The sequence below is a fragment of the Maniola jurtina genome, chromosome 13, assembly GCF_905333055.1.
Source record: "Maniola jurtina chromosome 13, ilManJurt1.1, whole genome shotgun sequence".
NCBI lineage: Eukaryota > Metazoa > Arthropoda > Insecta > Lepidoptera > Nymphalidae > Maniola > Maniola jurtina.
The window spans coordinates 2,137,670-2,164,211 of NC_060041.1; the positions used below are offsets into that span (position 1 = coordinate 2,137,670).

The 26,542-nt window shown below is 38.0% G+C and overlaps 1 protein-coding gene and 1 long non-coding RNA gene across 3 annotated transcripts; one reads left to right on the forward strand and one right to left on the reverse strand.

The window, feature by feature from the left end:
• The first annotated feature begins 3,325 nt into the window (after positions 1-3,325).
• On the forward strand, positions 3,326-7,594 carry LOC123870647. Of its 2 annotated transcripts, none has more exons than XM_045913993.1 (6): positions 3,326-3,347; positions 3,523-3,794; positions 3,904-4,001; positions 5,687-5,777; positions 6,498-6,575; positions 7,396-7,594. In XM_045913993.1, exons 2-6 carry the CDS (start codon positions 3,533-3,535, stop codon positions 7,491-7,493), a joined length of 627 nt encoding a protein of 208 aa, XP_045769949.1. In that variant the 5' UTR covers positions 3,326-3,347; positions 3,523-3,532; the 3' UTR covers positions 7,494-7,594. The 2 variants fall into 2 exon arrangements, with proteins under 2 accessions (XP_045769949.1, XP_045769948.1); XM_045913992.1 differs by having other exon boundaries at positions 3,340-3,380.
• On the reverse strand, positions 5,746-22,492 carry LOC123870648. Its single transcript, XR_006797118.1, has 3 exons — positions 22,410-22,492; positions 10,446-10,449; positions 5,746-5,757 (listed from the first exon to the last, which is right to left on the reverse strand). It is a non-coding gene; the product is annotated as an uncharacterized LOC123870648 (long non-coding RNA).
• Between the last annotated feature and the right edge of the window lie 4,050 nt (positions 22,493-26,542).

The window sequence follows — 26,542 nt, forward strand, 5'->3', positions numbered from 1 at the left end:
TTTTTTGACTAATTAGCTTGCGTTCGACTACAGTCACCTTGTTTAAACCTAGCTGTGATTCCGTGATAATTTCGAAAAATCGAAAATCCCCAGGAACTCCTTAATTTGACAGACAACAAAGTGATGCTATAAGGGTTCCGTTTTTCTTTTTGAGGCATGGAACCCTAAAAAGGAACCTCTGCAAAGCGCCTAACAGTAGGTATGTTTCACAAGCCTCAATCAAAATTTCAGTTTCGTGTTAGAACGCAAACCTGAAATCGAAATTTCAATCCAAAGGCTCTCAACTCTCGAATTCCGTTTGGACCACAGACAGGCACATCAAAGAAACAGACTGGACGTTAACGAATTTAAGACTAGTATTCGTCTAGTGACAAAATGCGACGCGAGTAGGTATTTTCAAAAATGCTATCTGTTTCACGAAGCTTCGCTGCCTTGTCCAAATTTTGGGGTAGCTTCGTGCGTAAGTAAACGCAAAGTATATAAAAATATCGGCCAAGTGCGCCCAAAAAAAAAAAAATGAATTTTAAATTCACGGTTTTCGAATTTATTCCTTTACTTGTGCTATAAGACCTACCTACCTGCCAAATTTCATGATTCTAGACCTAGAATCATGAATAGAAGTTGACCAACGGGAAGTACCCTATAGGTTTTCTTGACGACACGACGGATGGACGGATGGACAGACAGACAGATAACAAAGTGATCCTATCTCCGTTTTTCCTTTTGAGGTAGGGAACCCTAAAAACTAGAAAATTGAAAAACTAACAACTTCATATCACGCTTTACTTCAATAATCATTTCAAATGTGTTTAGTTCGTGTAAAAAAAAAGTTTTCTTTTGCCTAAAACAGGCGTAATTCCAAACGTCGAGTAGCAATTATCACTTTACCGTTTTTGACTAAAAAATCTTGAATCTCAAGCAAAATCATTCACCTGGCCTTTCTCATCGTGAGGTGCAGTTAGAGGGAAGGGTGATACGCACAAATAACGTTGTTTCCGTCATCTGTGGACTGCACTCTTGATTCCACCCGATAAGGAGTTGTCGCTTCAATGAAGCGGGCTCTTAAGATCTAATTTTATGCACCGTTTCAGTTTTTCAGGCATAGACAGTTTTATTTGCTCTTGGATATCACGCTTAATCAACACAATTCCAACCGAATTCGGTACTGGTAACGGAATTTCAGTTTCAATATGGCTTCAGCGTTCTGTGACTGGCATTCGGTAAACTGTCGCTGACAAATTCGTTGGAGGACAACAATGGTATTGGGGGACAAGCGGGACAAGTTGGGAATTTCCACTTCGGCTTTATTCCTCGTATTGTTTGTTTGTATTTTGTATAGAGTAGCTTTAATAACGGTCGTACGTAAGTCCAGAATAAAGCACTATGTACTTAATTTTTAACCACCACTTAATAAAACACATAAATAAATACTTATAATATTTTTTAACGAACTTCAAATATTAATAAACGTTCTAATATACAGAAATGTTTTGGGATGTTTGGTTTAAAAACAAAGTTTACCTAGCTGTACCCGTTGAGGTTTTCCGGTTTTATTTTTCACCAGCCACCAATTTGTACATGACTAAATCCAGTCCATTAAAATCCGCGGGCTAAATGGAGCTAACATAATACATTTTTTTCAGCGCAATAAAATTCATACTATAGGTATTTTTTTTCCAAAAGGGTCCGACTTATTTTCGGATTCATTGGTGCGTGCCGCGTGAACAATTTTATTTTTTTAAAACTCCTATTTCATCATTGATATGATTGATTTCAACCAACCTTTTTAATGCACTGAAATGGACATACAAGTACGCTGAGCTGTGGCCGGTGTGCCATACAAAGCCACAGTTTTTAGGGTTCCGTACTTCAAAAGGAAAAACGGAACCGTTGCCATCTCGACTGTCATATCATGTACTATACCTATTATAATCACTAACCATAGACGTACAATTTTCGCTTCGCTCAAAGACTGACAAAGCGTTGGAGCGAGAGGTAGTCAGATAAGACCCACTGCCGCGAGCGAAAGCGAGATAGCGAAACAAGATGCCAATAAGTCATTGTTTACGTGAGTAACAGGCCGTAAGAGTTCAGCCTGTTCCAAGTCGAGGTGATTTTTTGCATTTACTAAATAATTTTACGATTAAAACGTAAAATCTATGTCTTGCCACCATGGTGTCTTGTTCAGTGAGCGAATGTGACGTTACAAGACGTTATAATCCGCGTAAATACACGTTTCACAGGTAATTACTGATTATTTATACTAATTGTTTTTAATCATTATTTCATCATTTGTTGTTTGAAAATTAGGCAAAATAGCTATTGGAAGCTTAGATGATAAGTTTCCCTTAAGACTTATCATCAAATTACATTGCTAAATGAAGAATTTTTGGATATTTTGTGTAAAATTTAAAAACGTTTGTTTACGATAGGGATTGACAAAGTAATGACGTCACAAGTATCGATAGTCGATAATCGTGTCTACCGGTAGGTTTGATGTGATAGGTTTCATGTGATGTATGTAAAATACAATATAAAACACTAGGTACTTTCCAATAAAAGAAAAGAACGAAATAAATATTTTCACTAATTTTTATTTTATTTAGCGTGACTTAGATTTCATATACAGGGTTAAGGGTAACCCGTACATTACTGTATTTAAGTGCTTATCGGGGAGGTCATTAGCTATGAATTGAGCGCCATATATACTATTTATTTTTATTAACTTGTCACTTAGACATTATATCAGAGTGTTATTGTAATTAATCAAATTAAATTTACTTGCACCCTTTAAAAAAATAAAGGTGGAAAACCAACAAATTCCGGTAATTTATATGAAAATCCCAAAAATTGCTCTATTTCTCAAAAAAAGATTTTTTTAAAACGTCTTTTAATAGTTTTCTATCGAAATATCAATAAAAATGTTATAAGGGGTTAAAATAACTATAAGTATCTCAGAATTCATTGATAAATTATTTATATAAAATATTAAAGTCATTTCATTAATAAATAATAATCTGTTACCTAGCTTTAGCTTTGTTACTATTTGTGTATTTGAAATGTATTTGATTTTTTAAGATTATAAGATGCTTTTTACTTCACTTCGTTAAACTAACTCATTAGTGTCCTATGATTTCGCCAGTAAGACTATCGATAATACAAATGCTAAAGTCAGGACAACTCTATTTCACGCACACATTTACGTTTCATTTTTTGTAACACCGTTAATCTGTCACTGTCAGTCTTGTAAGTCTTTGTCACTAACATTTGATTCCGAGTACGCTCACATGACACTCACTACTGCTATCAGCGCCAAAATGGCGAAAATCAGCTTGCTTTAAAAACAGGTCGGCAATCCCAGTTCTAACGTTTTTGTAGAGGTCAGCGTCAATGTCATCTTCTATCAAACATCTGTCACTTTAAATTTATAAAATCTCATCAACCTGTATTTGCCTGTTTGGCCTGTATTCAGTATTATCAATCCTCAAAATATCCTCTATTTTATTCAATATTCATTTTTAGCTCAGCGAATATGCCCAAAAGCACCACTGAAGACTTGACCAGATCAAGCGAGAAACGCCCTCGCAGCACCAGCAGAACTACCAACGTCCCCTTACATTTCACCGTCCACAAAACCGGCTGTCACATCGAGAGCTGCTGTGGAGTTTGCAATCTTTTCCCTGGTGTACTCCTGATAGCTTTCTGCCAAGTGCTGGTTGGATCTATTCTCCTGACCCTGATTCTTACGCATGGAAAGCAGTATGATGAAATGCACCAGAGTCCAACTTCCCAATGTGAGTTCTACACCCTTTTTCGAAATTTAGTCCGCTCCTCGACCGTTGAGCTATCGAGGCTCTGCGTTTGTTGAAAACCTACCATTTAATTAAATGTTTTCTTCCCAAGTTATGAGCACGGCCACTGGTGCAGTACTAAGCGGAGTCACAGGCGCTGGAATATTATTGATTGTCGTTGCTCTCACAGAAAACTGCAGAGCCATGTTGGTATGTACCTACCTACTATTTGTGTATATAAAGTTGTTATAATGAAACTTTTAGCTAACCTAATCAAAAAATAATCCATACTAATATTATTAATACGAAAGTGTGTCTGCCAGCTTTTTACGGCCCAACAGTTGAACTGATTTTGTTACAGAGATAGCTTACATCCCGGGGAAGGACACAGACTACTTTTTATCCCGGAAAATCAAAGAGTTCCCACGGGATTCTTAAAGGCTCTTCCGTTTAATGGATTAATATGTTTGGTACAAAGGTATCTTGCATCCCGGAAATTTACATAAGCAACATTTTATCCCAGAATAACAAAGAGTTCCAACGGGATTTTTAAATAAACCTAAATCCACGCGGACGAAGTCGCGGGCATCATCTAGTTACCAATAGGTAATTTTACCTCTGGTGCAGCAAAATTTATAGTTTTGACTAACGAAACATCCCCATATCGAATTCGTTGACGTTGTTCTAATATGCAATATCAACAATTTGAATAGAATATTGAATATTCGTGGACATACAGTATTCAATTCATGTTTGGTTTAGATGTTAACTGTTAACACCGTTAGTTATCTTTATTGGAAATTTTGAATGTAAATAGAGTACAGAGATAAATTTTGTTACGATACCCAGCAACTGAAAATCTTGTTTAGATTTTTTAAAATAATTTTTGAGCCAATAGTGAGCGCTGTATTATTGATTACTAGAGGATGCCCGCGACTTCGTCCGTGTGGATTTAGGTTTTAAAGATCCCGTGGGAATTGATTGATTTTCCGGAATAAAAAGCTGCCTATGTCAATAACAAGGACGCAAGCTACCTCGGTACCAAATTTCATACAAATCGGTTAAACGGATGGGTTTTTAGGAATCCCGTGGGAACTTTTTGATTTTCCGGGATAAAAAATAGCCTATATCCGTCCCCGGGATATAAACCTACCCTGTCCCTTTCGTCAGAATCAGTTAAACTGTTGGGCCGTGAAAAGGTAGCAGACAGACAGATAGACAGACAGACAGACAGACACACTTTCGCATTTATAATATTAGGAATTTCGGATTGGGGCCGATTCCCGGCAATATAATTAATGATTTTACTCTTATACGCGGCATCGTACCGGAATGCATCGCTTGGCAACGCGGCTTTGCTAGGATATTAGCCAGCCACGGCCGAAGACCAAGGCAGAGTCAGAAAAATTATAATTTCCAAATTGTCCCTGTCGGGTATGGAACTCAGGATGCTTCGTACTTCTTGCATAGTTTTTAGGGTTCCGTAGCTAGAACGGAAAAACAGGACGCTTATAGGTTCACTTTGTTATCTGTCTGTCCGTCTGTAGTGTCTATTATAAAAAGCTATAGGGTACCTACTTCCCGTTGACCTAGAATCATGAAATTTGTCAGGTAGGTAGGTGTAGGGGAAAAAACGAAAACTGTGAATTTTTGGTTACATCTCAAAAAATGTGTTCATGAACAAATAATAATGAATTAGTATTTTCAACCTTTAAAGTAAGATTACTATACCAAGTGGGGTATCCTATGAAAGAGCTTAATACCTGTACATTATGAAACAGATTTTTATTTGTTTTTATGCATAATCGTTTTATAGTTATAGTGCAAAATGTCAGAAAAATACCCGAATACGAAACCCTGACTCGTATTTGACCGGTTTTTTTTTCTAATATCAGGTGTATCTGCTCGTTGCATCGATGGTTTGGGTGTCGATTTTATCGCTAGCACTCACTAAGATAAGTAGAGCCTGCGTGCGGTTTCAAGATGGTAAGTTTTTTTTTTTTAATTTTGTACCAACATATCATAGGCGTATTTCTAATTCTGTGCTCATCTCATATACAAACTCAATCATTTAAATTTTATTTGGATACCTACCATTGTACACTTTCTGATTGTCAGTTGTGGAATTCGTAAGATAATTATATAATGGTGATATAATTAATTACGTGCTCTTTCAATATCAAGAACTCGGCATTAAACTACTTTTGACCATTAAACGACTTTTGGCGTTAGTAGAGAGTCGCATATTGAAGTTCTTCGGACACGTCTCCCGGCTTGGGAATGACCACATCGAGTGTATTGTTGTGCAGGGCAAAGTGGAGGGCACCAGAAGCGAGAGAGTGTTGTTTCTATTGCCGCTATAATGGACTAAGAGCTAGCGAGGGCCAGACCTTCGTTATAAAAGCTTCAGCTTTCGCACGCACGCGAGAATACGAGATACGCAGAGAAACTTTCAAGTTTCTCTGCGTATTGTCCCTTACACAGGGAAGAACAATCTACTTCTATGAAGTTGGATCATGGTGTCTTTGGAGAAACTTTCAGCTTTTATAAAATAACCAAGGTCTGGCCCTCGTTAGCTCTCTCTCTCTCTATTAACAACAAAATATACTGAAAATTTCAAAATGGCTGCCATGAAATTAAAAATAAATCAAAAGGTGTTATTTCTTCTAATGGTACACTTTTACTGATTTTTTTTTTAAATTTTAGCTCCGAAGATAAAAGATGAGCAGCACCGGTTAGCAAACTTAGCTTGCGTCAGTGGTCTCTGTACATTTATTGGAGCTGGTACGTATTGAGCTATTTTGGACCATAACCTATGGAGTACCCATAAAGTATAGAAACTATTCGAAATTGGACCTAACGGGCGATAGATAGAGCTACGCTTCGAGTTTTTCTACGTGATCAAATAAGAAATGAAGAGATCTGTAAGAGAACCAGAGTAACTGACATAGCTCAATGGTATTGGGCAGGGCACATAGTATGAAAACCGGCCAAGTGCGAGTCAGACTCGCACGCCGAGGGTTCCGTACTACACTTGTATTTTTCGACAATTTGGGCGATAATTCAAAAACTATTATGCATAAAAAAATACATAAAAATCTGTTTTAGAATGTACAAGTAAAGCCCTTTCATATCATAGGTTCTCTTCTTGGTATACTAATCTTACTTTGAAAGTTGAAAATACTAATTATTTGTTCATGACCACATTTTAAGATTTTTTTGTGATGTCACCACAAATTCATAGTTTTTGGATTTTCCTCCTTATGTGTGCTATAAGAACTACCTACCTGCCAAGTTTCATTATTCTAGGTCAACGGGAAGTACTCTATAGGTTTCTTGACAGACACGACAGACAGACAACGAACTATCCTATAAGGGTTCCTTTTTTTCTTTTGAGGTACGGAACCCCAAAAACCGATAGTCGTTGCGGAATGGCGATAAAATGGTAGTCCGTACAGAGGCCTATACAAGAGCAATGGACCTATCGGTTGATAGAATGATGAAAATGTTTTCAGGATACAAAGTCTTGCACAGTTTGTCTGTGTTATTTAATTTTTTGAATAAATGATTTTGACTTTGACTTTGACTTTAATTGTTGTTGCAGTTATCTACCTCTTCTCGTTCATAGTGGTGTTTAGTTTCTACCACTTCCGCTATGTGAGACGCGCCATCTTGATGCACGAGGCCGAATGCGAATCATAGGTACAAGAATATCCATATTCTTGGCAAGGCCGTATCCCGAGAAAGAGTTTTATTTTAGTACGTTGGGGATGAATATAATTATATCTACTTAGTATAGAAAATTGTTACATTGTATGGATTTTTTTTAAAATAAATATGAAATTTTGTTAAATATGTGTATTTCTTTTATATGTCACTAGGTAGGTACCCAAATTATAATATTCCCGCACGGCTTTGCAGGCTAATAACAGTGCGGTAATATTTTTACTGCCCAAGGGTGGTAAAAGTCAACTTTATTGTTTTAACAGCGGTGAAGGAAGAGCTACTTTACGAGTAAATGTATTGTAAAAATCACAGATTTTTACCCAATCGTACCTACTTACTTTGCTTAGTAAAAGGGAAAGGGTCGTTTTTTTACATTAACTTACTTTTAAACTCTTCAAAATTGACATAACGACGGCTTAGAGTGAAAACCTCGTAAGTGTAAAAGAAACTTTTCAGGAGGAAGAAAAAACTGCGTGCTGTAACTAACAGAAGCGAGTATTTACGAGTTTCTCATTTAATGTCATAGATGGCGTTACGAGTATCGAATGAACAAATCTGTGCGATGTGCGTTGCGAGGTTTTCTTCCTAGAAACGCAATAAAATAAATTTGAGCAAAAATGCATTCCCGAGGTTTTCACTCTAAGATGACGATAAACTCGAATTCAATACCCGAAACCTTTTGAAATCGGCGTCGCCATGTCAAGTTTGACATAATTATCTCGAGTAGGAATATAAGGAGGGGAAAATAATGGTTTTTTTCTCATAGATATGGCGGTTTTCCTCATAGATAAGCGAGAATTCAATGGTTACAGTCGTGTTTCAACAAACCTTTGTCGACTGTGTAATTTATTACTTAAAACCCTTGTTCTACTTAAATCACATTACCAACCGATAGACGTCCACTGCTGGAGATAGGTCTCTTGAAGGGACTTCTACACGCCACGGTCTTGCGCCGCCTGAATCCAGCGGCTCCCTGCGACTTGCCTGATGTCGTCCGTCTACCTCACAGATATCTAAATAATACTATCCACCTAGTGGGGGGTCTTCCAACGCTGCACATTCTAGTACGAGGTCGCCCTTCCAGCACCTTGGCGAGTACCCATATAGGGATACATTTATTATTATTATTTTTAATCGTCTACGGCGTAGCAATGGTACTGATGCTAATGATTTTCAAAATATATTTAATGTACAGAAATAATCCATTGACAATTTTATTAAAAGAATGTCTTATATTACCAATAAAAAGAGTAAAAGATAAATTGATTCACATTTTTCTTAATCCTCCATGTAAATTGTCGGCCTTAATTACACGAAAAACGATAGACAAGTACCAAATTAATAAGAAAACCATTAATCAGAGAGCGTGCAGCAAAAAATGTAGCGCCCACGGAACCCTGTAGGCTTTTGCAAACTTCGAACTAACGTTATTTATCGCTTATTCATTTTCATAAAAGTGAGAACACACTATCACTTAGGGGAAGCACACACTTGCAGATTGGAGCGAAGGCCGAGGTGTAGCGTCTGTTTAGGGTTCCGTATGCCAAGAGTGCCAACGGGACCCTATTACAAAGCCTCCACCGGCCCTCCGTCTGTCCGTCCGTATGTCTGTCTGGCTGCCTCCGCCGTCCGTCCATCCATCTGTCCGTCCTGTCTGTCAGTGGGTTAATGATGAAGACGAATCCCTATACTCATATTCCTTCATAAACTTTCGCCAAACAACTATCGTATTCGCTCGGTAAACGTATTGGTCCAAGATCCCACTGCCGCCAGACCTTCCTTATTTTCTGAGAAACAAAATGTGTGGGATAGAGTAGTGCTAGTGTGTACTTTTAATGTACGCAGATTTGATAGCTTGTACCTCGACCCAATTTAAAGATATCAGTTGCTAAAGGCACGTGAAAACATTACTCAATTTTCTTAATGTCTATGTGCTGATTTTTATGTAGGTATATTTCTTGACTATCATAATATTACCGCCGATAGGAATTAGTGCCTGGCAGTATTGAATTTAGAAACTCAGCGTTAGACTTAAAGTTAAGTGAGTAATTTTTTTTAAAGGAAGGTGTAAAGGCACAGTCTTAGTTTCACCACAGCAACACTATACTACAAAACGTATATTATTATTTTTATAATGCTGATAACATTATAGTGCTTTAATTTTTGTTATATCTTCACCCTATGGTTGGAAGAGATCGCTATTTCAGCTATATTGTACAAAAATCTATTTTATTATTTATACATTTCTATGTCTTGGTGTACAATAAAGAATATTTTACTTTTTACTTTTACGCCTTTTTTAGGAAGCAAATTGTTTTCTACTGTTATACTTGACCTTAGTCAGCAGTCACTTGTTTAAACTTCTCCTTGTCCATGGCTAGGCGGAATAGTTCTCCGACTGTTTTAAGCCCAGTCCACTTCCTTATGTTACGTAGCCATGACTTTTCCTTCTTTCCACCCCTCTTTTTCCAGCTATTTTACCATCATAATTATCCTGACCACCAAAAGGACACGTATTGACAGATACAGGTCTGGCGGCAGTGGGATCTTGGTCTACATTGAAAGCCCCATCCGACTCTGGGACATTTTCAGAGTTAATTAAGTTAATTAACACTGACACTCGGCTTGTATCGGGCGAGCTGCGATGTTAACTCGATATTCCAGCCTAATTAGACGATACCGAGCGAGCGTTGTATACGAACTCGGAGTTCGTACACAAGCGCTCGGTATCTGTACTGATTTCAAGGTATGGCCAGAGTGAACTTAGGCTGAGATTTATAGAGTGCACTTTGACTTTGCCCATACTTAAGACACTGTTAAAACGAGACAGCGATATGCGGCTGGCATAAATCTGTCTCGTTTTAACTGAAACTTAAGTCTAAAGTGCACTCTATAGATTTCAATCTTAGGTATAGAGCGTACTTTGACTTTGCTCAGACTGATGACACTGTTAAAACGAGACAGCGATATACGGCTGGCATAAATCTGTCTCGTTTTAACTGAAACTTAAGTCTAAGCAAGGTCAAAGTGCACTCTATAGATTTCAATCTTAGGCTGAGATGTATAGAGCGCACTTTGACTTTGCCCATACTTAAGAAACTGTTAAAACGAGACAGCTATTTACGGCTGGCATAAATCTGTCTCGTTTTAACTGAAACTTAAGTCTAAACGAAGTCAAAGTGTGCTCTATAGATTTCAATCTTAGAGAGAGGAAACTCCCGATTTGATCCTATCGACATCTGTCAAATATTAGGCTAGGAGTGACCTGAAATCAAACATATCAAACGGCTTGGCCATGGGGATGGGCGGCGCGAACGGCGAAGCGGCGGGCGGGGCGACAATCCGACGATTTCTTGACGACCTCTCTGGTGCAGTGATACGAACTGTGGTCTTATTAGTGGGAGGTCCCGGGTTCGGCCTGCTTCGGCCGTGGCTAGTTACCACTCTACCTGCAAAGCCGTACCGGCAAGCGATTTAGCGTTCTGGCATGATTCCGTGTATAAACCAAAGGGGTTTAATAAAAACTGCCATACCCCTTCCAGGTTATGGGCTCGCTTCTATCTTACACTGCATCATCACTTACAACCAGGTGAGATTGCAGTCAAGGGCTAACTTGTATATAAATAAATAAATAACAGTGAAAGCGTTTCATAGTCGCTAACAGTACAGCCCCACACTGACTGACCTTGGCACCTAGCGCAGTAAATTCGTTCAATTACTGCAGGATACACGATCCAAACAACCCTTTGTGTTAAACTGCTCGCAGGGTATTAGTGTTATGGATTTCTCGAGCCGATAAATTATTATTTGCTTTAATTTTGGGGCTAATACATCCCTCGAGTGAGTTTTCGTAAAGCTATTGTATTTTGTCCTTGTATCTAATTCAGTTTTACCATTTACCTAATATAGTGTGGTAGAAAAAGTTCCATCATCGCCTAACAGTACGGCCCTACACTCATTGACCTTGGCACCTAGCGCAGGAAATCCGTTCAATTACACGTTCAATCCGTTCAATTCGGATACAGGATCCGAACGATCCTTTGTGCTAAACTGCTCGCGCGGTGTTAGTTGTACGGATTACTCGAGCCGATAAATATTATTTGCTGCTAATACGTCCCTCGAGTGTTTTGTCCTTGTACCTATACCTACTTTTGTATTTTTTATTGTATTTCGTACTAGTACCTATTTAGTGTTATCATAATATAATTGGCTTATTCCCGCGACTTCGTCCACTAGGATTACACTTTCAAACCCCTGTTCTATAACTTTAGGGTTCGAATTTTCAAAAATCCTTTCTTTTCGGATGTCAACGTCATAAGCCTATCTGCATGCCCAGCCCTATCAGTCCAGTAGTTTGAGTTGTGCGTTGATAGATCAGTCAGTCAGCTTTTCCTTAAATATATAAGTTCAGTATATTATACCTAGTGTATTGTGTGTACTGTGTATCGTATAATATAGGTGTTTTTTTAAATATGTAATATAGCGATGGAGAGAGCCTATGCTTCGAGTTTCTCTACGAAATCCATATTACTGACGACTTCTGTCGAAGTCTTTGTCCCATACAAAGTTATATTTTTTCTTTCTCTCTTTTTATTCTAAAGATTTAGATCTAAACGAGATCGGGGCGGAATCCATCTCAGTGGTAAAAACGTAGTAGGTACGAAAGTTCTCACGTGTGAAAAATGGCGATAAAGCAATGACACGTCGCGGTCAGGTTACAGCGTCGTAAATATCGCGCACAAAGCACTCGCTAACCGTGGCCGTTATATAAGTTTAATATTTCACCCTCTAACATCCCCCTGCACCCACTCGCACCTACCCCGGATACGGTGAGATCGGATTAGGGTGGAGACATACTTTAAACGCAATGCTACTCGATGATAAGTGATTGCAGTGCAGAAATCCTTTGTAGGGTCGAGAATAGGCTTTTATAACATGATTCCGAAAGAGTTGACAGATTTGATATTGCACAAACACTTTGTTAAAACAATTCTAGTCGCGGTTATTATACAATTCGCACCTTTAGCATTTTAAAGAGACCTAATTCAAAATTAAGGATTTTGAGTTTGATTGATAAAACGACTTTGGATGACCATTTCTATCGACTCATAACAAAGTAGAGACCCATTGTAGCGTAGAAAGAGATGTCTATTCTCTTATTCGAGTGCTTATATGTATATATCTTAAACGAGTCGATGGAAATGGTCATCCAAAAGTCATATTATCACTCAAACTCGAAATCCTTAGGTCTCTATAATTCTAAAGGCCAATTCACACCAATTGCGTACACGTGACACGTGCGTAGTGACGTGCGTAAACCTCCAACACACTGGGTTACGTATACGTCCACGCTTTACGCAAGCGGTGTGTAATGTCTCATACAGTTACATACATAACAACTCAATGGTACGCGCTACGTCTACGCTTACGCAGCCTGTGTGAACGAGCTATAAAGGTGCGAATTGGCGAATTTCTTAATAATAGGGTTGCATGGCAACAGTCGCCTTTGCATTCAGCACCTACGAGGTAGTGTAATGGTTACATTGCTTATGTTTTGTATTGTTACATATATTATATATAATATTTGATTTTTCAAAAATTAGAGAGAAAGCCATCGCGTGCCAGACCTTCGTAATTTTATAAAAGCTGAAAGTAATTTCTCTGCGTATTGTCCCCAACACAGGGAGGAACGATCAGCGACTATGAAGTTTGGATCATAATGGCTTTAGGAGATGACAGGTAACAAAGATGTACAACCGCAAATAATATAATAAAGCTTTTTATTACTGGATTCAGCCACTGCAAGTCGTGGCCTGTCAATTCGCAGTCCTATTTGTTCTGGTAGGTACTCCCGCCATATCTTCCGCTCCGTTCCATTCAATAATTAATATCGTTCCATCTCGAGTTTCCAGACTTGCTTAAAACTTTCGACGTAAGCACTTAAAGTGAAATTCATTTTTATTGTCCAATAATAAGCAATTGGTTTTAAAAACTATTGAGGTGAACTACAGGTAGGTACTCAACTCGATAGAGGTTCATTGTTGTTAACAATTTTTATGTGTATCTTCACTGTTATCAAATTAATGTACTTAATTATTTCTTTATAGGTAGGTATTTTCATTTACACATAGGTGGAGAAAGTTGAACTAGCTTGCTGTGATTTTTAAATAGGCACCTGATTTTCATGATAATAATTAATCTAGTTATTTATTATTTAATGGTTTTGTAAACCTAAACACTCATTTTTTTTGTATTTTTCTTGAATCTAGTAATAATAAGCATAAAAAAACTTTTTATTACTGGATTCAGTCGCTAAAAATCGCAGTCTGCCAATTTGCAGTCCTATTTGTTCGAGAACGCCTTCCATAGCTTCCGCTCCGTTCCATTCAACCTAGCTTGCAACGTATTTAAGTTATTTCTTGTTATAGTAAGTATTCTTATTTAATTAACTTGTGTTCAGAAATTCACTACTTAGAGAGTAAAGACATTTTACACATTTTCGTAAACATTATGTAAGTAAATGCCTTGAATACCGCTTCTAAGCTTATTTGCGAAGCTATTCATCGGGAATTTTCTTGGATTGGTATTAGAAAAAATACCACTGGTAGGTATTATGAAATTCGATACCGATCCTTGATCCTTAAAGTCAATCTGGAATGCCTTTAACAACCCTTTGTCGAATATTGTGAGTGGGCTCTGAGTCTCAAGGGCCGCGAGTCAACGCGAGCGGGTAATTGCTTCAGCCCACAGCCGGACGGGGCTGACCGACCCGTGACCGAGCACAAATTACTGTTACTGCCGTCACTGACTCAGTGTTTGATGTCAACCATGAGTGGGCTCTGAATATCCACACACTCCCCGTCCACACACTGCCCGTGTGGTATGGGAAGGAGCGAGGAACGGAGGCAGAGACGTAGTGTGGACGCGTTACTTGCATGTTCCGCCCATCGCTCCCTATTTTGTCGGTAAGTATGCAATTGCGCACAGTTTCGACGTCCATTGCGTTGCAAAGGCAAGTGACCTAGTGCGGCGGAGTCGCGATTAATTGCACGAGTAGAGCAGTGTGTGGACGGGGGGTAAGAGTTGTGAGTCTACAAGAGTGGGTAATGCTTCAGCCTACAGCCGGACGTAATCGACCAACCCGATTGAGCACAATTTACTGTCACTGCCGTCACTGACCGAGTGTTTGATATCAAATAATATGAGTGTTAGTCCACAATCCATAAGAAAAACAGAATTCTGGCATATTGACGCGAAGTCGAAGCAAAGTAGGTATACCCACAAATCTTTATCTCCACTGAAGTAGTGTACAAATTTTAATCAACCAATAAAATATTGCTAAAATGAACATGCTTTATTAAAAAAACAGAATAAATGATAAAGAGCTTCAGCCTTGGCTTCGAGTTAAATCATTTGTAATGCTACTGAAATAATTTTTAGAATATTCACTCCTAAATAGTTCAGTATTTACTTTGGGTTGCTAAGTCAGTTTTATTTCATAGAGTAGTGAATGCAATGTCCTTAATAGGAGTTCATCATTTCTGATATTGCCGTTTTATAAGGACCAGCAAATAAGATTCCAATGGCTTCAGTTTTATTAAAGAAAAGACCAAAGCAATTTATTAGAAATTGAGGAAAGGGCACGTCCACGTGATGGCAAGTGAGGGCATTGGCGATAAAAATGTAAGTTTGACAGACATACTATCACATTTAATAAAATTAGGTAGGTATGTTCTATGTAATTACCTAATGTGCTGTTTTTGGCAACGAAACCATTAAAATAAAAAATGTTTTTGAATAAAATAAAGTATTGCCATTAATGTTTGGACTGTATTTGCTAAGCTATGACAATATCCTTATTCGATTTACATATAGGTGCCGGCACGCATTATAGAATTCGTAGACTTCTATCTTTTTGGTCACCTTTTTTTTTTTTTTAAATTATATAGACTAGCGCTTGGCTGCAATCAGACCTGCTAGCAAGTGATGATGCAGCCTAAGATGGAGCGCGCTTGCCTAGAAGTTGCCTATTCACCCTTGACTTGAAGGTACCCATATTATAGGTGGAAGGGAAAACTGACGCCGGAAGGGCGTTCCATATCCTAGCGGTTCGAATTAGGAAAGAGGAAGCAAATCGTTTCGTACGTGTTCGAGAAATTTCGACTACGTACGGATATTTTATCCTATTTTTATTTATCCACCTATGCAAATATTTAGCGAGGTTCAAGCAAAACAGCAGCTCAAAAATTTACTACATGTGATTTTTGCTTAGACCGCAAGACGCTTTCGTAGTACAAGCTTTACGATTACTATTATTGTTATTTATTTGTACCAGAAAGTTGTAACAGTAAAAATAAAAATAAAAAAAAGTGGACAGGGAAGCACTTATCTCTATAAGAGATCTTTACCAGTTTTCAGATTCTCCCTTTACCTACCCTTGGCAGTGCGAGAGGTTGTAAAGGGAGTAGAATATTATAGGTACAGCAAGATAATATGTAAAGTAATTATGAAAAAAGCTTAAGAGATATGTAAGTATTATTATTTATATAATATACACTACTTACTGTCTTCTAAGTAAGTAAAACTTACAATGAGCTGACTAAAACGGACATTATTTAGGAAAGTTCAGTAAGTATATTTTGCTACACTGTACCAATATTATTAACTGCAGTCTACACGTAGCGTTGCTACAAGCACGTACCGTAGGCCCTTTACATGTAGATATCACGTAGAGAGGCAATAGCGACTCAAGACATTACTAGCTACGCTCTATGTACCAACTATTCGCATCGTTGCTATGCCCATCTGTCGTGTATAGAAATATACCGACTTAAAAAAAATCGGCAAATCAGACTCGCGGTCCGAGGGTTTCGTACTCGGATATTTTTTCTACATTTTGCACGATAAATCAAAAACTGTAATGCATAAAAATAAATCAAAATCTGTTTTAAAATGTACAGGTAAAGCCCTTTCATAATGTTATGATACCCCCCTTGGTATAGTTATGTTACTTCGAAAATTGACTTCCAAAAAAAAAATACAAATTCATGGTTTTCGGATTTTTCCCTTTATTTGTGCTATAAGACCTACCTACCTGCCTTTCATGATTCTAGGTCAACGGAAGTACCCTATAGCTTTTCTTAACAGACGAACAAACTAGTAAGTGATCCAATAAGGGTTCTTTTTATCCTTTTGAGGGAAGGAAAGCTAAAAATCAATCAAATATCAATGAGTACCTACTTGTGGGTATGCCACTGACAGACACACAGATACACACGTAAAACTCATAACGCCCCTAGTTGGGGGTAAAAAAGATCGAAATGCCAATATTTTGTGTTTTTTTATAACTGAAGGGCAGATGTTCAATCGCCAAATAATCCTACCGAGGAAGAAATTTGACATCAAAAGCAGATTTCCAATACAAAAGCTATCGAAATGTCGATTTTTTTCTTAGTTATTATAAATGGTGATTGGAAAATCGACTTCAGAAACTCTAAGGTTCAACGCATAGGTACTCACTGAGTGAAGTGGAGGCAAATATTTTTGAAACCGCAACATAAGAGAATGTGTATTCGTAACGTGCTCCATAAGTACAAAGGTTATCTATCTCTTGAATAAGAAATCTGACAAATCACAGACAGAAAGTTACCTATCAATAAGTTTGAAATCAAATCAAATCAAAAGATTTCTGTTCAATTAAACTTTTACAAGTACCTACTTTCGAATCGCCAAATGCATCTACCACTTACTACCTAGTGAGAATTGGTAGGTACTTATTAAAAAATCGGCCAAGTGCGAGTCGAACTCACACACGAAGAGTTCTGTATCATCCTACAAGAAATTGCATTCCTGAGAGTTTTCCATAATGGTCTGTGTCCAAGGCGTGTAAAGTGTGTCAATCCACACTCCTGCCCGGCCAGCGTGGGCAGTAGATAAAAATTATATCCCCGATTATATCCACTGATTTCCATGACATCAGTGGTTATAATCGGGGGATATAATTTTTATCTACTGCCCATGCTAGCCGGGCTGGTGGGCTATTACCTAAACCCTTCTCATTATGGGAAGAGATCCATGCTCAGTACTTAAAAATGTGAATAGGTATAAGTGCCTATATATTAGATCGTTACTCAGTCACGATGGAAGTATGAAAGTTTGAATATCCTGAAAACAATTTTAATTTCATTGGCTGTGATTTCAGTAAAATTATGGCTTATAAAATGGTTTGACTGGATAGCTGGAATCCATTACGTTGAAGCGTGCTTGGAATGTAAATTGGGTACTTTTTAAAATGACTCGGCCATTTTTATTTTAATAGAGCTTTTTACTTGAGTTTGGCTTGTAAGTTATGTTCTCCTGACCGATATCTAGCCACGGTAATTGATCTGAAAATTGATCTGAACAGAAACTACCCAGCAAGTTATTACGGCCTTTCGTCAAAATCGGTTTAGTGGATGGGCCGTGAAAAACTAACACAGAGACAAACAGACATACAAAGATACTTTCGTATTTATAGTATAATATATATATATATAGTAATAAAAAAAATAAAAAACTAGAGTCCGCTTGGATTTCGGTTTTTAAAGATACCACGGGAACTTTTTGATTTTCCGGGATAAAAAGTTGCTTACGTCAATTGCAGGGACGCAAGCTACCTCGTTTCCAAATTTCGTACAAATCGGTTAAACGGATGGGTATCTAGAAATCCCGTGAGAACTCTTTGATTTTCCGAGATAAAAAGTAGCCTATGTCCATCCCAGGGATACTCTGTACCAAATTTCGTCAAAATCAGTTAAACTGTTGGGCCGTGAAAAGGTAGCAGACAGACAGACAGACACGCTTTCGCATTCATAAATGACTGAAGCACTAAGTAAGTAAATAGTTTTTGCTTACAACCTGTCTAACTTTATAATACACGATTTTATGCGCTTTTTGCTTAAACAGCCTTTTCATAGGTACTTACTAATTTAGTTCAATGCTTGGCTCTGACCGAGTGACATCGCATCGCAGTCAAGGGCTAAAAGGTCGGGTGAAAAGCGTTTAAAAATGCCGACTCAACTCCTGTTATAACTATTCTGCCGGTATATTTAACCAAACTCGGTCTATTTATCTTTTCCCCAACTCCACTCCATTAAGAAGGATTCATTTTTAATTAAAAGAAAAATTTTCACAGCGTGTTAAAAAGCTTTGCAAATGGCGTCGCAAAAACGGGCGCCTTCTAATGACCCCGGTGAAAGGCGCCGTAACTGTTTAACTTAATTTTAAAAGAGTTACTGAATACTCTAGTATATTTCACTTTTGCCGCTTTCTTTTTTATTTCGAGCATTTTTTGGGGTTCCCTACCAAAATGGCGAAAAAGGAACCCTTATAGTGCGACCGGTCTTTTTGGAGCTAAGTATACGTTCTAAGCAATTAAATATCACTTGCTTTAATGAGTTGTTTAAAGTATATTGATAGTTGATACGTTCATAAACAATAACGATATGCACAATATAAGATTTTTAGAAAAAAATAATCTTTTAAAAGTAAAAATTGAGCATCATAAAACACATCTTGATAATCAAAACTCAATACGTACTTGTTAAAACACAAGTGTAAATTAAAAATTTATAACACCCCCGACAAGTGAAGGTACAGTAACTAGAAAAGTGCCGTAACTTTCATACGGCTGAACCGATTTTCTGGATTATTGCTAAGAACACTCTCGATCAAGCCACCTTTCAAACTTAAAAAAAAACTAAATTAAAATCGGTTCATTAGTTTAGGCGCTACGGTGCCGCAGACAGATACACAGATACACACGTCAAACTTATAACACCCCTCTTTTTGGGTCGAGGGTTAAAAATGAACGGTTACCATCGTGAGGAAAACTATTTCAGAGAATTTGCCAACTGGGCGCTTTGCTACAGATACCTAACCGTATCTTAAAGGTTGACGGAAAGACGAGATCAAATGGCTGATGGTAAGATTTAAGTTGAACCAACTTGATTTGGGACCTGTTCAGACGCATGCAGAATGCATGCAGCGTCAGGATTTAGGAGTTTTTTTTAAGAATATTAGCCATGCTAATCATTACTAATACTCCCCTTTCCCCTCCAATTAAGCGTAAAGCTTGTGCCAGGAGTGGGTACGACAATAGTGCAACGGGTGGGATTTGAACCGGCGGCCTTTCCGAATTCAGTCCGCTCCTCAACCGTTGAGCTATTGAGGCTCAGGGTTTGAAACCCGTATGGAAAATATGCGAGAAACTTTCGATTTCATAGTTCTAAATTTTCACTTCTGACAGCAGCCCCACTGAGTGCCAATTTTTTTAATCACTTTCATTCATTTCATTTACATTGCAGAGTCATTAGCAAGTAGTACGTATAAAGACTAATTATGCACAGGAAGCAAATATGGTTGGAAATTTGAGGGTATGCAATAAAGTTGGGAATACGTACAACTTTTAACGAGGATAGTCCCATTTAACTTACCGAGTTCGCGTATTGAAATTCGTGTAAGCTTTTGATTACAAAGCTGCTAATTAACAAATAATTGGTTATTATTAACTGGGTGGTTGCCCTTTGAATTCGTAAACGCAATTTAAACTCAGCGGGCAATGGAAAGAGCTATGCTAGGAGTTTCTCTACTGATCTAATTGGAATGAGGAGATCCGTAGAAGAACCAGAGTTATTGACATAACCCAACGGGCTGCGATGCTGAAATAGCAATACACAACACATAATATATACATAGTTTGAAGAAACGATAGAACATGAAGATGTTGAAATGGCGACCTCGTACGGGGCGTAGATGGAAAGATAAATGGGAGCCGCTAGAAACAAGACCGCAGAGACGATAATTAAGAAATTATACTTTTTTTAATCAACTATAGGCAAGCGCTTGACCACAAGCGTTTACCTAGAAGGTGCCTATTCACTCTTGTTTTAAAGATACCCGGATTGTAATTGGTAGGAAACACAGATCGCGGAAGAGTATTCCAAACCTTAGCCATGCGTATGAGGAATGATGACGCAAACGTTTCGTGCGTGTAGATGGAATGTCGACGACATAAGGATGGAAGCATGCCCCGTCCTACCAGGAATCGAACCCGGGGTTTTCCATTTATAGGACCACAGCGCTCACCACTGCATCAGGAAGGTAGTAATATCAATGGAGTTAGCATAAATTGACAAGATCGACTTATCATCTTCGGAAACATTTTAGACAAAAAGGAGCTACTTGTCCGAAAATTTCCACATTTATTCCTTTATTCGAACTGAATTTCAAAGAATGATACTGTATTTGCATAAATTTCGCATCGCGGCCGCTCTGTGGTTTCTGAATCGTACCTACTGAAGCGGATTTCGGGACATTTCTGAATTCTGCAGAATATTTCCTCGACCATTGCTTTAATGTAGTTTGAATTTCTTATGCTCTACCCACTTGTACTAAATCGCTAAATCTGGCACAGTTATATTTTGTAATGCGGTCATACTTACTTTAATATGGGTAATTTTTGGTTGAGAAATTGAAGAATAATTTTTGATCTTACTCTTAATAATGATGCAGCCTAAACTCCATAGTGCGTTTGCCTTGAAGATACTCGTGCCAATTCACTCTTCAAGATTCAAGATTCTTTATTTGCAGAAACATTTTTTACAGTGAGGTATTATTAATTGTTCGAGCCCCGCGTTGCCCCAACTAAAACCAAACAAAGCCAGACAAAGCCAAACAAAGCTAGACCGGCTAGGGCCCATGAGTAGTAGCCGGTCCGGCGAGCAACGGGGGCAACATTAAGTACATATCGTCCAGTAGAAATGTTTCATCTTACATAATCAAGAATGCAAAATTAGTACGAAGTACATTAAATTTCAAAAATACTTCTATTGTGAAGAACCACCTTTTCTATTAGCCTTCTATTGACTTGAAGGTACTTATTTTAAAAGTGGAGGGAAAAACTGATGCCGGAAGGGAATTCCATTATCTTAGCGGTTGGAATTAGAAACGAGGAAGCAAATTTCGTACGTGTCCGTGGAATTTTAACTACGTACGTAGGTATGTTAGTAGAAAGGCGAAGGAGGATAAATGTAAAATAAATTTCTTTATGCTTGTGTCATATTTTTGGTGGATTCAAATTTCAGCTGTGGTAAATAATAACCAACCTACCAGCAAAGACATGCCCTGAAGCGATTTAACTTATCATTCCTCTTAAAATAACGGAAAAGTATGATTTCACAAAGTCAACAACAGATTTCTAAATAAAAGGTTTAGAAATAGTAGGTGATTGATATCTCTCGTCACTTTTAAGCTACTCCCACTTACAGTCATAATTTACATACAACTCTATTATCCAAAGAAATGACAAGTGTAAATTAAAAATTTATAACACCCCCGACAAGTGAAGGTTACAATAACTAGAAAAGAGCTGATAACTTTCAAACGGCTGAACCGATTTTCGTGGGTTACAGCTAAGAATACTCCCGATCAAGCCACCTTTCAATAAAAAAAACGAAATTAAAATCGGTTCATTAGTTTAGGAGCTACGATGCCACAGACACACGTCAAACTTATAACACCCCTCTTTTTGGGTCGGGGGTTAAAAATTAAACGGTTAAAGTAACGCTCCGAGAATGCGTCTGTTTTCGCAATCACACAGACTGTAATTCTTGTACATACCTACTTTGAAATCTGTATAGACAAGGACAACCATCATATAAACTTATGACAACCCCTTTTTGCGGCAGAATTCAGAGAAAAATTCCAGCATTTTTGTTTCCCCATTTTCAGGTGAAAATTTCTCATCAGGCAATCCGTTGTCAAAAACAGCTCGGTATTGTTTTATTATTTGCAGACGAACATTTGTGATAGTCAAAGAGACAGTCGGGAGTCAACCTACAAAAGCTACAAAACCCTTAGAATCTCGATAGCTCTTGCTTGAGCAGCGGACTGAATTCCGAAAGGTTGGCGGTTCAAACCCCACCCGTTGCACTATTGTCGTACCCACTCCTGGCACAAGCTTTACGCTTAATTGGAGGAGAAAGGGGAGTATCAATAAGGTGCCCAACCTTATTAAAAATGAAAATATAGGTTGACCTAGAATAATTTTTAAAACCCGGAGGATGTGGCATACCCAACTTGAACTTTGTCTCGCTTACTCATTATGAGAAAATGAGAGTGCGAGAAAATGTTTTTCGCTTGTACACTGTCTCAATCATAACATGAACAATCGAAGAATCAATCAAGAATCTATTCGAATTTCACTAGAGTGAATGACAGGGGATCAAAGGAATCGCGCGCCGTGGCCGTCTTTGCCCCTGCTAAGTATATACTTAGGTTATTTTTAAAGGAGTAAATCAACTTTTATCATCAAAATTTCTTGTATTTGTTGATATATTTTTTTATTACTAATGGATTGCAAACTAGTGTAGGTACATTATCTGGTTTTCTTTGTAAGACAGCTAAAAAACATGTAAGTATACATGTAAAAGTGTTGTCTCTTACACTATATTCAAATTGTTGATATTCCACCTTTGGCTCACGTATGAATTTTTTGCGTCCCTCTATTTTCCAGCGAACTTTTTCCGATGCAAAAGTTCAGTTAGTTTGAATACTTTATTTTTGCGGCTTCGGCACAAAAGGTAGCCGTTAGCATAGTTTAGGAAATACTTTGTTAGGCGTCCACGTAGACTGCTACAAAAACTTGTTCTTATCGGTGGTCTAACTCTAAAAAATGTTGCGCTTTCAACTTGCCAAGTTGACCTCTATGCATATCATCACCATCATCAGCCTGTGGACATCCACTGCTGGACATAGGCCTTCCCTAAAGAGCGCCACCACACCCGGTCCTCAGCCATCCTCATCCAGCCACTTCCCGCCAGCCCCTTAATATCATCTGTCCATCGTGCTGGAGGGCGTTCCACACTACGCTTGCTTAAACGCGGTCTCCACTAAAGGACTTTCCGGCTCCAACGGCCATCGCCTCTACGACAAGCGTGGCCTGCCCACTGCCACTTAAGCTTGCTAATAGCTTGGGCTATGCAATAACATAATATACGTCTATGGACGCAAACTATTAAGTAAAAAGCAGACCCGCCCTTGCTTCGTTCAAGTGGAATTTCTGTAAAGCCCTGGAAGGTGGAATTTTTCTAAAGCTCTGGAAGGTGGAATTTTTGAAAATCCCTTGGGGATGGAATTTCTGAAAATTTCTTTGAGGTGGAATTTCTGAGAATCCCTGTGGGTGTGGAGTTTTTGGAAAATCTCTTGGGGGTGGAATTTCTGAAAATCTCTTGGGGGTAGAATTTCTTTGAATTCCTTGGGGGGTGGAATTTCAAAAATCCTGAAACAGGTATTTCTTCATTTTTAATCAAAAACTCAAACACCAATTTCCATGAGATATAATTTAAAAAATGAAAATTTTGGATGCGATAGGTTGCAATACGTAACAACTAAAAAGCCTTAGCCATCGTCACTTACCACCAGATGAGATCGCACTCAATTATTGTCATCACACAAAAGAAAATAAGTATTTTCTTACATTCTTCTACCTATTTATTGTTAAATAAATTGAAACAAAACATTTACCTACCTCACCTGCTTGTAAAACATTGTTTTCGCTGCTACACCGTTTTGGCGTACCCACACTATATTTATTTTAAAGGCTCAAACACATTCTCGCTCCAATACCTTCTGGTCACAGTTTAGCTAACTTACAGTTATATAACTCTTCTTGGCCAAAGCAAACGCGGTCGATAAAGATTTTATTTCCGGAAATAGGTAAATGACGGAATTGTGGCGTGGATAAATTATTATTATAGTATAGTTAAATTAATCCTAAGACCACTAAATCTATTTCTATTTGGTATTTTACCATAAAACCATTAACTTTCATAATTTTTTTTATGATTTTAATGCAGTTTTCACCATTATAGAACTAAACGATTTGTGTGTGTAGAACATTATATAAACACACACAGAATACGTAATACAGAATTGGTACTTAATAGTACCTTACATAGTTCCTTACAGGTTACCTATTAATACTACAAAGGATAGAATCCAAAAATCATCTAGGTGAAGGAAGTAAGCGGAATAAGTTTGTCAGTCATAATTTTATCAATATTTTGCTCAACTTACCTACTGATCGAGTTTTTTGTTATCAGTGTAGTTTGCAATTCCCGACTTTTTTGAAAGCTCTCACCGCTGTTGCTTTGCACATACATTCATTACTAAAAGCCACTGTAGGTTAGCTAAACAGTGATTACAACAAACGATTTTGCACGGAACACAATTTCTGTATTTTGCATCTATATTGGATCACCGTCACACGATGCGATGCGATGCGATTACGAAAAGAAGGGCTTGTAGATATGGACCATTTTTTTGGATAGCATGTGAAAAATCATGTGAAAAGCTTTTTCACTTATACAACGTATAAGTAAAAAAACTTTATTAAATTTCACGTATAACAACTAGATGATATCTACGTGGATTCGTCTACGTGGCTTTAAATTTTTCTTGAAGTCCAGAGGGGAACTCTTTGATTTTCCGGGATAAAAAGTAGCCTATATCCGTCCCCGGGATGTAAGCTAACTTTGAACCAAATCTCATTTAAATCGGCTTAAATGTAAGATGGTGAAAAGCTAGCAGACAGACACACAGACACACTCTCGTATTTACAATATTAATAAAATACAGAAGAGCGCGCGAGCTAGAACAATGTATGACTGCGTGTTAGAAAGAGAGAACAGCTAGTTCAATTTATTACTGATAGAGGATGCCCGCGACTTCGTCCGCGTGGATTTAGGTTTTTAAAGATCCCGAGGGAACTGTTTGATATTCCGGGATAAAAAGTTGCCTATGTCAATAACAGGGACGCAAGCTACCTCGGTACCAAATTTCATACAAATCGATCAAGCGGATGAGTATTTAGGAATCCCGCGGGAACTGTTTGTTTTTTCGGGAAAAAGTAGCCTATGTCCTTCCCCGGAATGTATCCTAAGTCTGTACAAAATTTCATTAAAATCGGTTCAGCGGCTGAGCCGTGAAAGCGTAGCAGACAGACAGACAGACAGACCCACAGACCGACAAACAGACAGACAGACAGACAGACACACTTTCGCATTTATAATATTAGTATGGATAACTAAGGAAAAGTGAATTTCAGCACTTAATGTAATAAAAGTCATTATACAAATAATAAGTGCGAAAGTTCACTTTCCGTGAAAACCTGCGAAATAATATCAGCGCTATTGTTTTTGGACTTAATTCCTAGTTAGTGTAGCTAACGATTGTAAGCACGAAAATTGAAATACATTTTCCAAAAATATCACCAAATGAAAATGATCCAAAATTAGCAATCATGCCCATCGCTTTTGATGTTTCCTCTCGAAATATTGTTATCGATAACGATTATCGTTAACGAGAAGTAAAGAAGAGGCGAGCTTGAAGTAAAATGGAGTTCAAACGACCATGATGGGATTTTTACGATGTAAAACGGTAATTTCTATATTTTTTGCTTTGAAGCATTAATTTAACTTTTTGTGCCTATCAAAGTTTTTTTGCGGGGCAGGGCACATAATCCAAATCGGGATCGTACCGGAACGCTAAATCGTTTGGCGGCACGGCTTTGCCGGTAGAGTAACTAGCCACAGCCAAAGCCAGACCAGACCAGAACAGAAATTTAGAAATTAAAAAATTACAAACCCCTGCCGGGACTCGAACCCAGGACCTCCCACTAATGAGACCATAGCGCTTACCAATGCGCCAGGGTGGCCGTTAAACATAATTTGACGTAGGTACATTTTTAGTTAAATCATAATTTACAAGTGTACATTTATAACACCCCCGACAAGTGAAGGTTACAGTAACTAGAAAAGAGCTGATAACATTCAAACGGCTGAACCGATTTTCTTCAATTATAGCTAAGAACACTCTTGATCAAGCCACCTTTAAAACAAAAAAAAACTAAATTACTATTGGTTCATTAGTTTAGGAGCTACGTCAAACGTATAACACCCCTCTTTTTGGGTCGGGGGTTAGCCAGC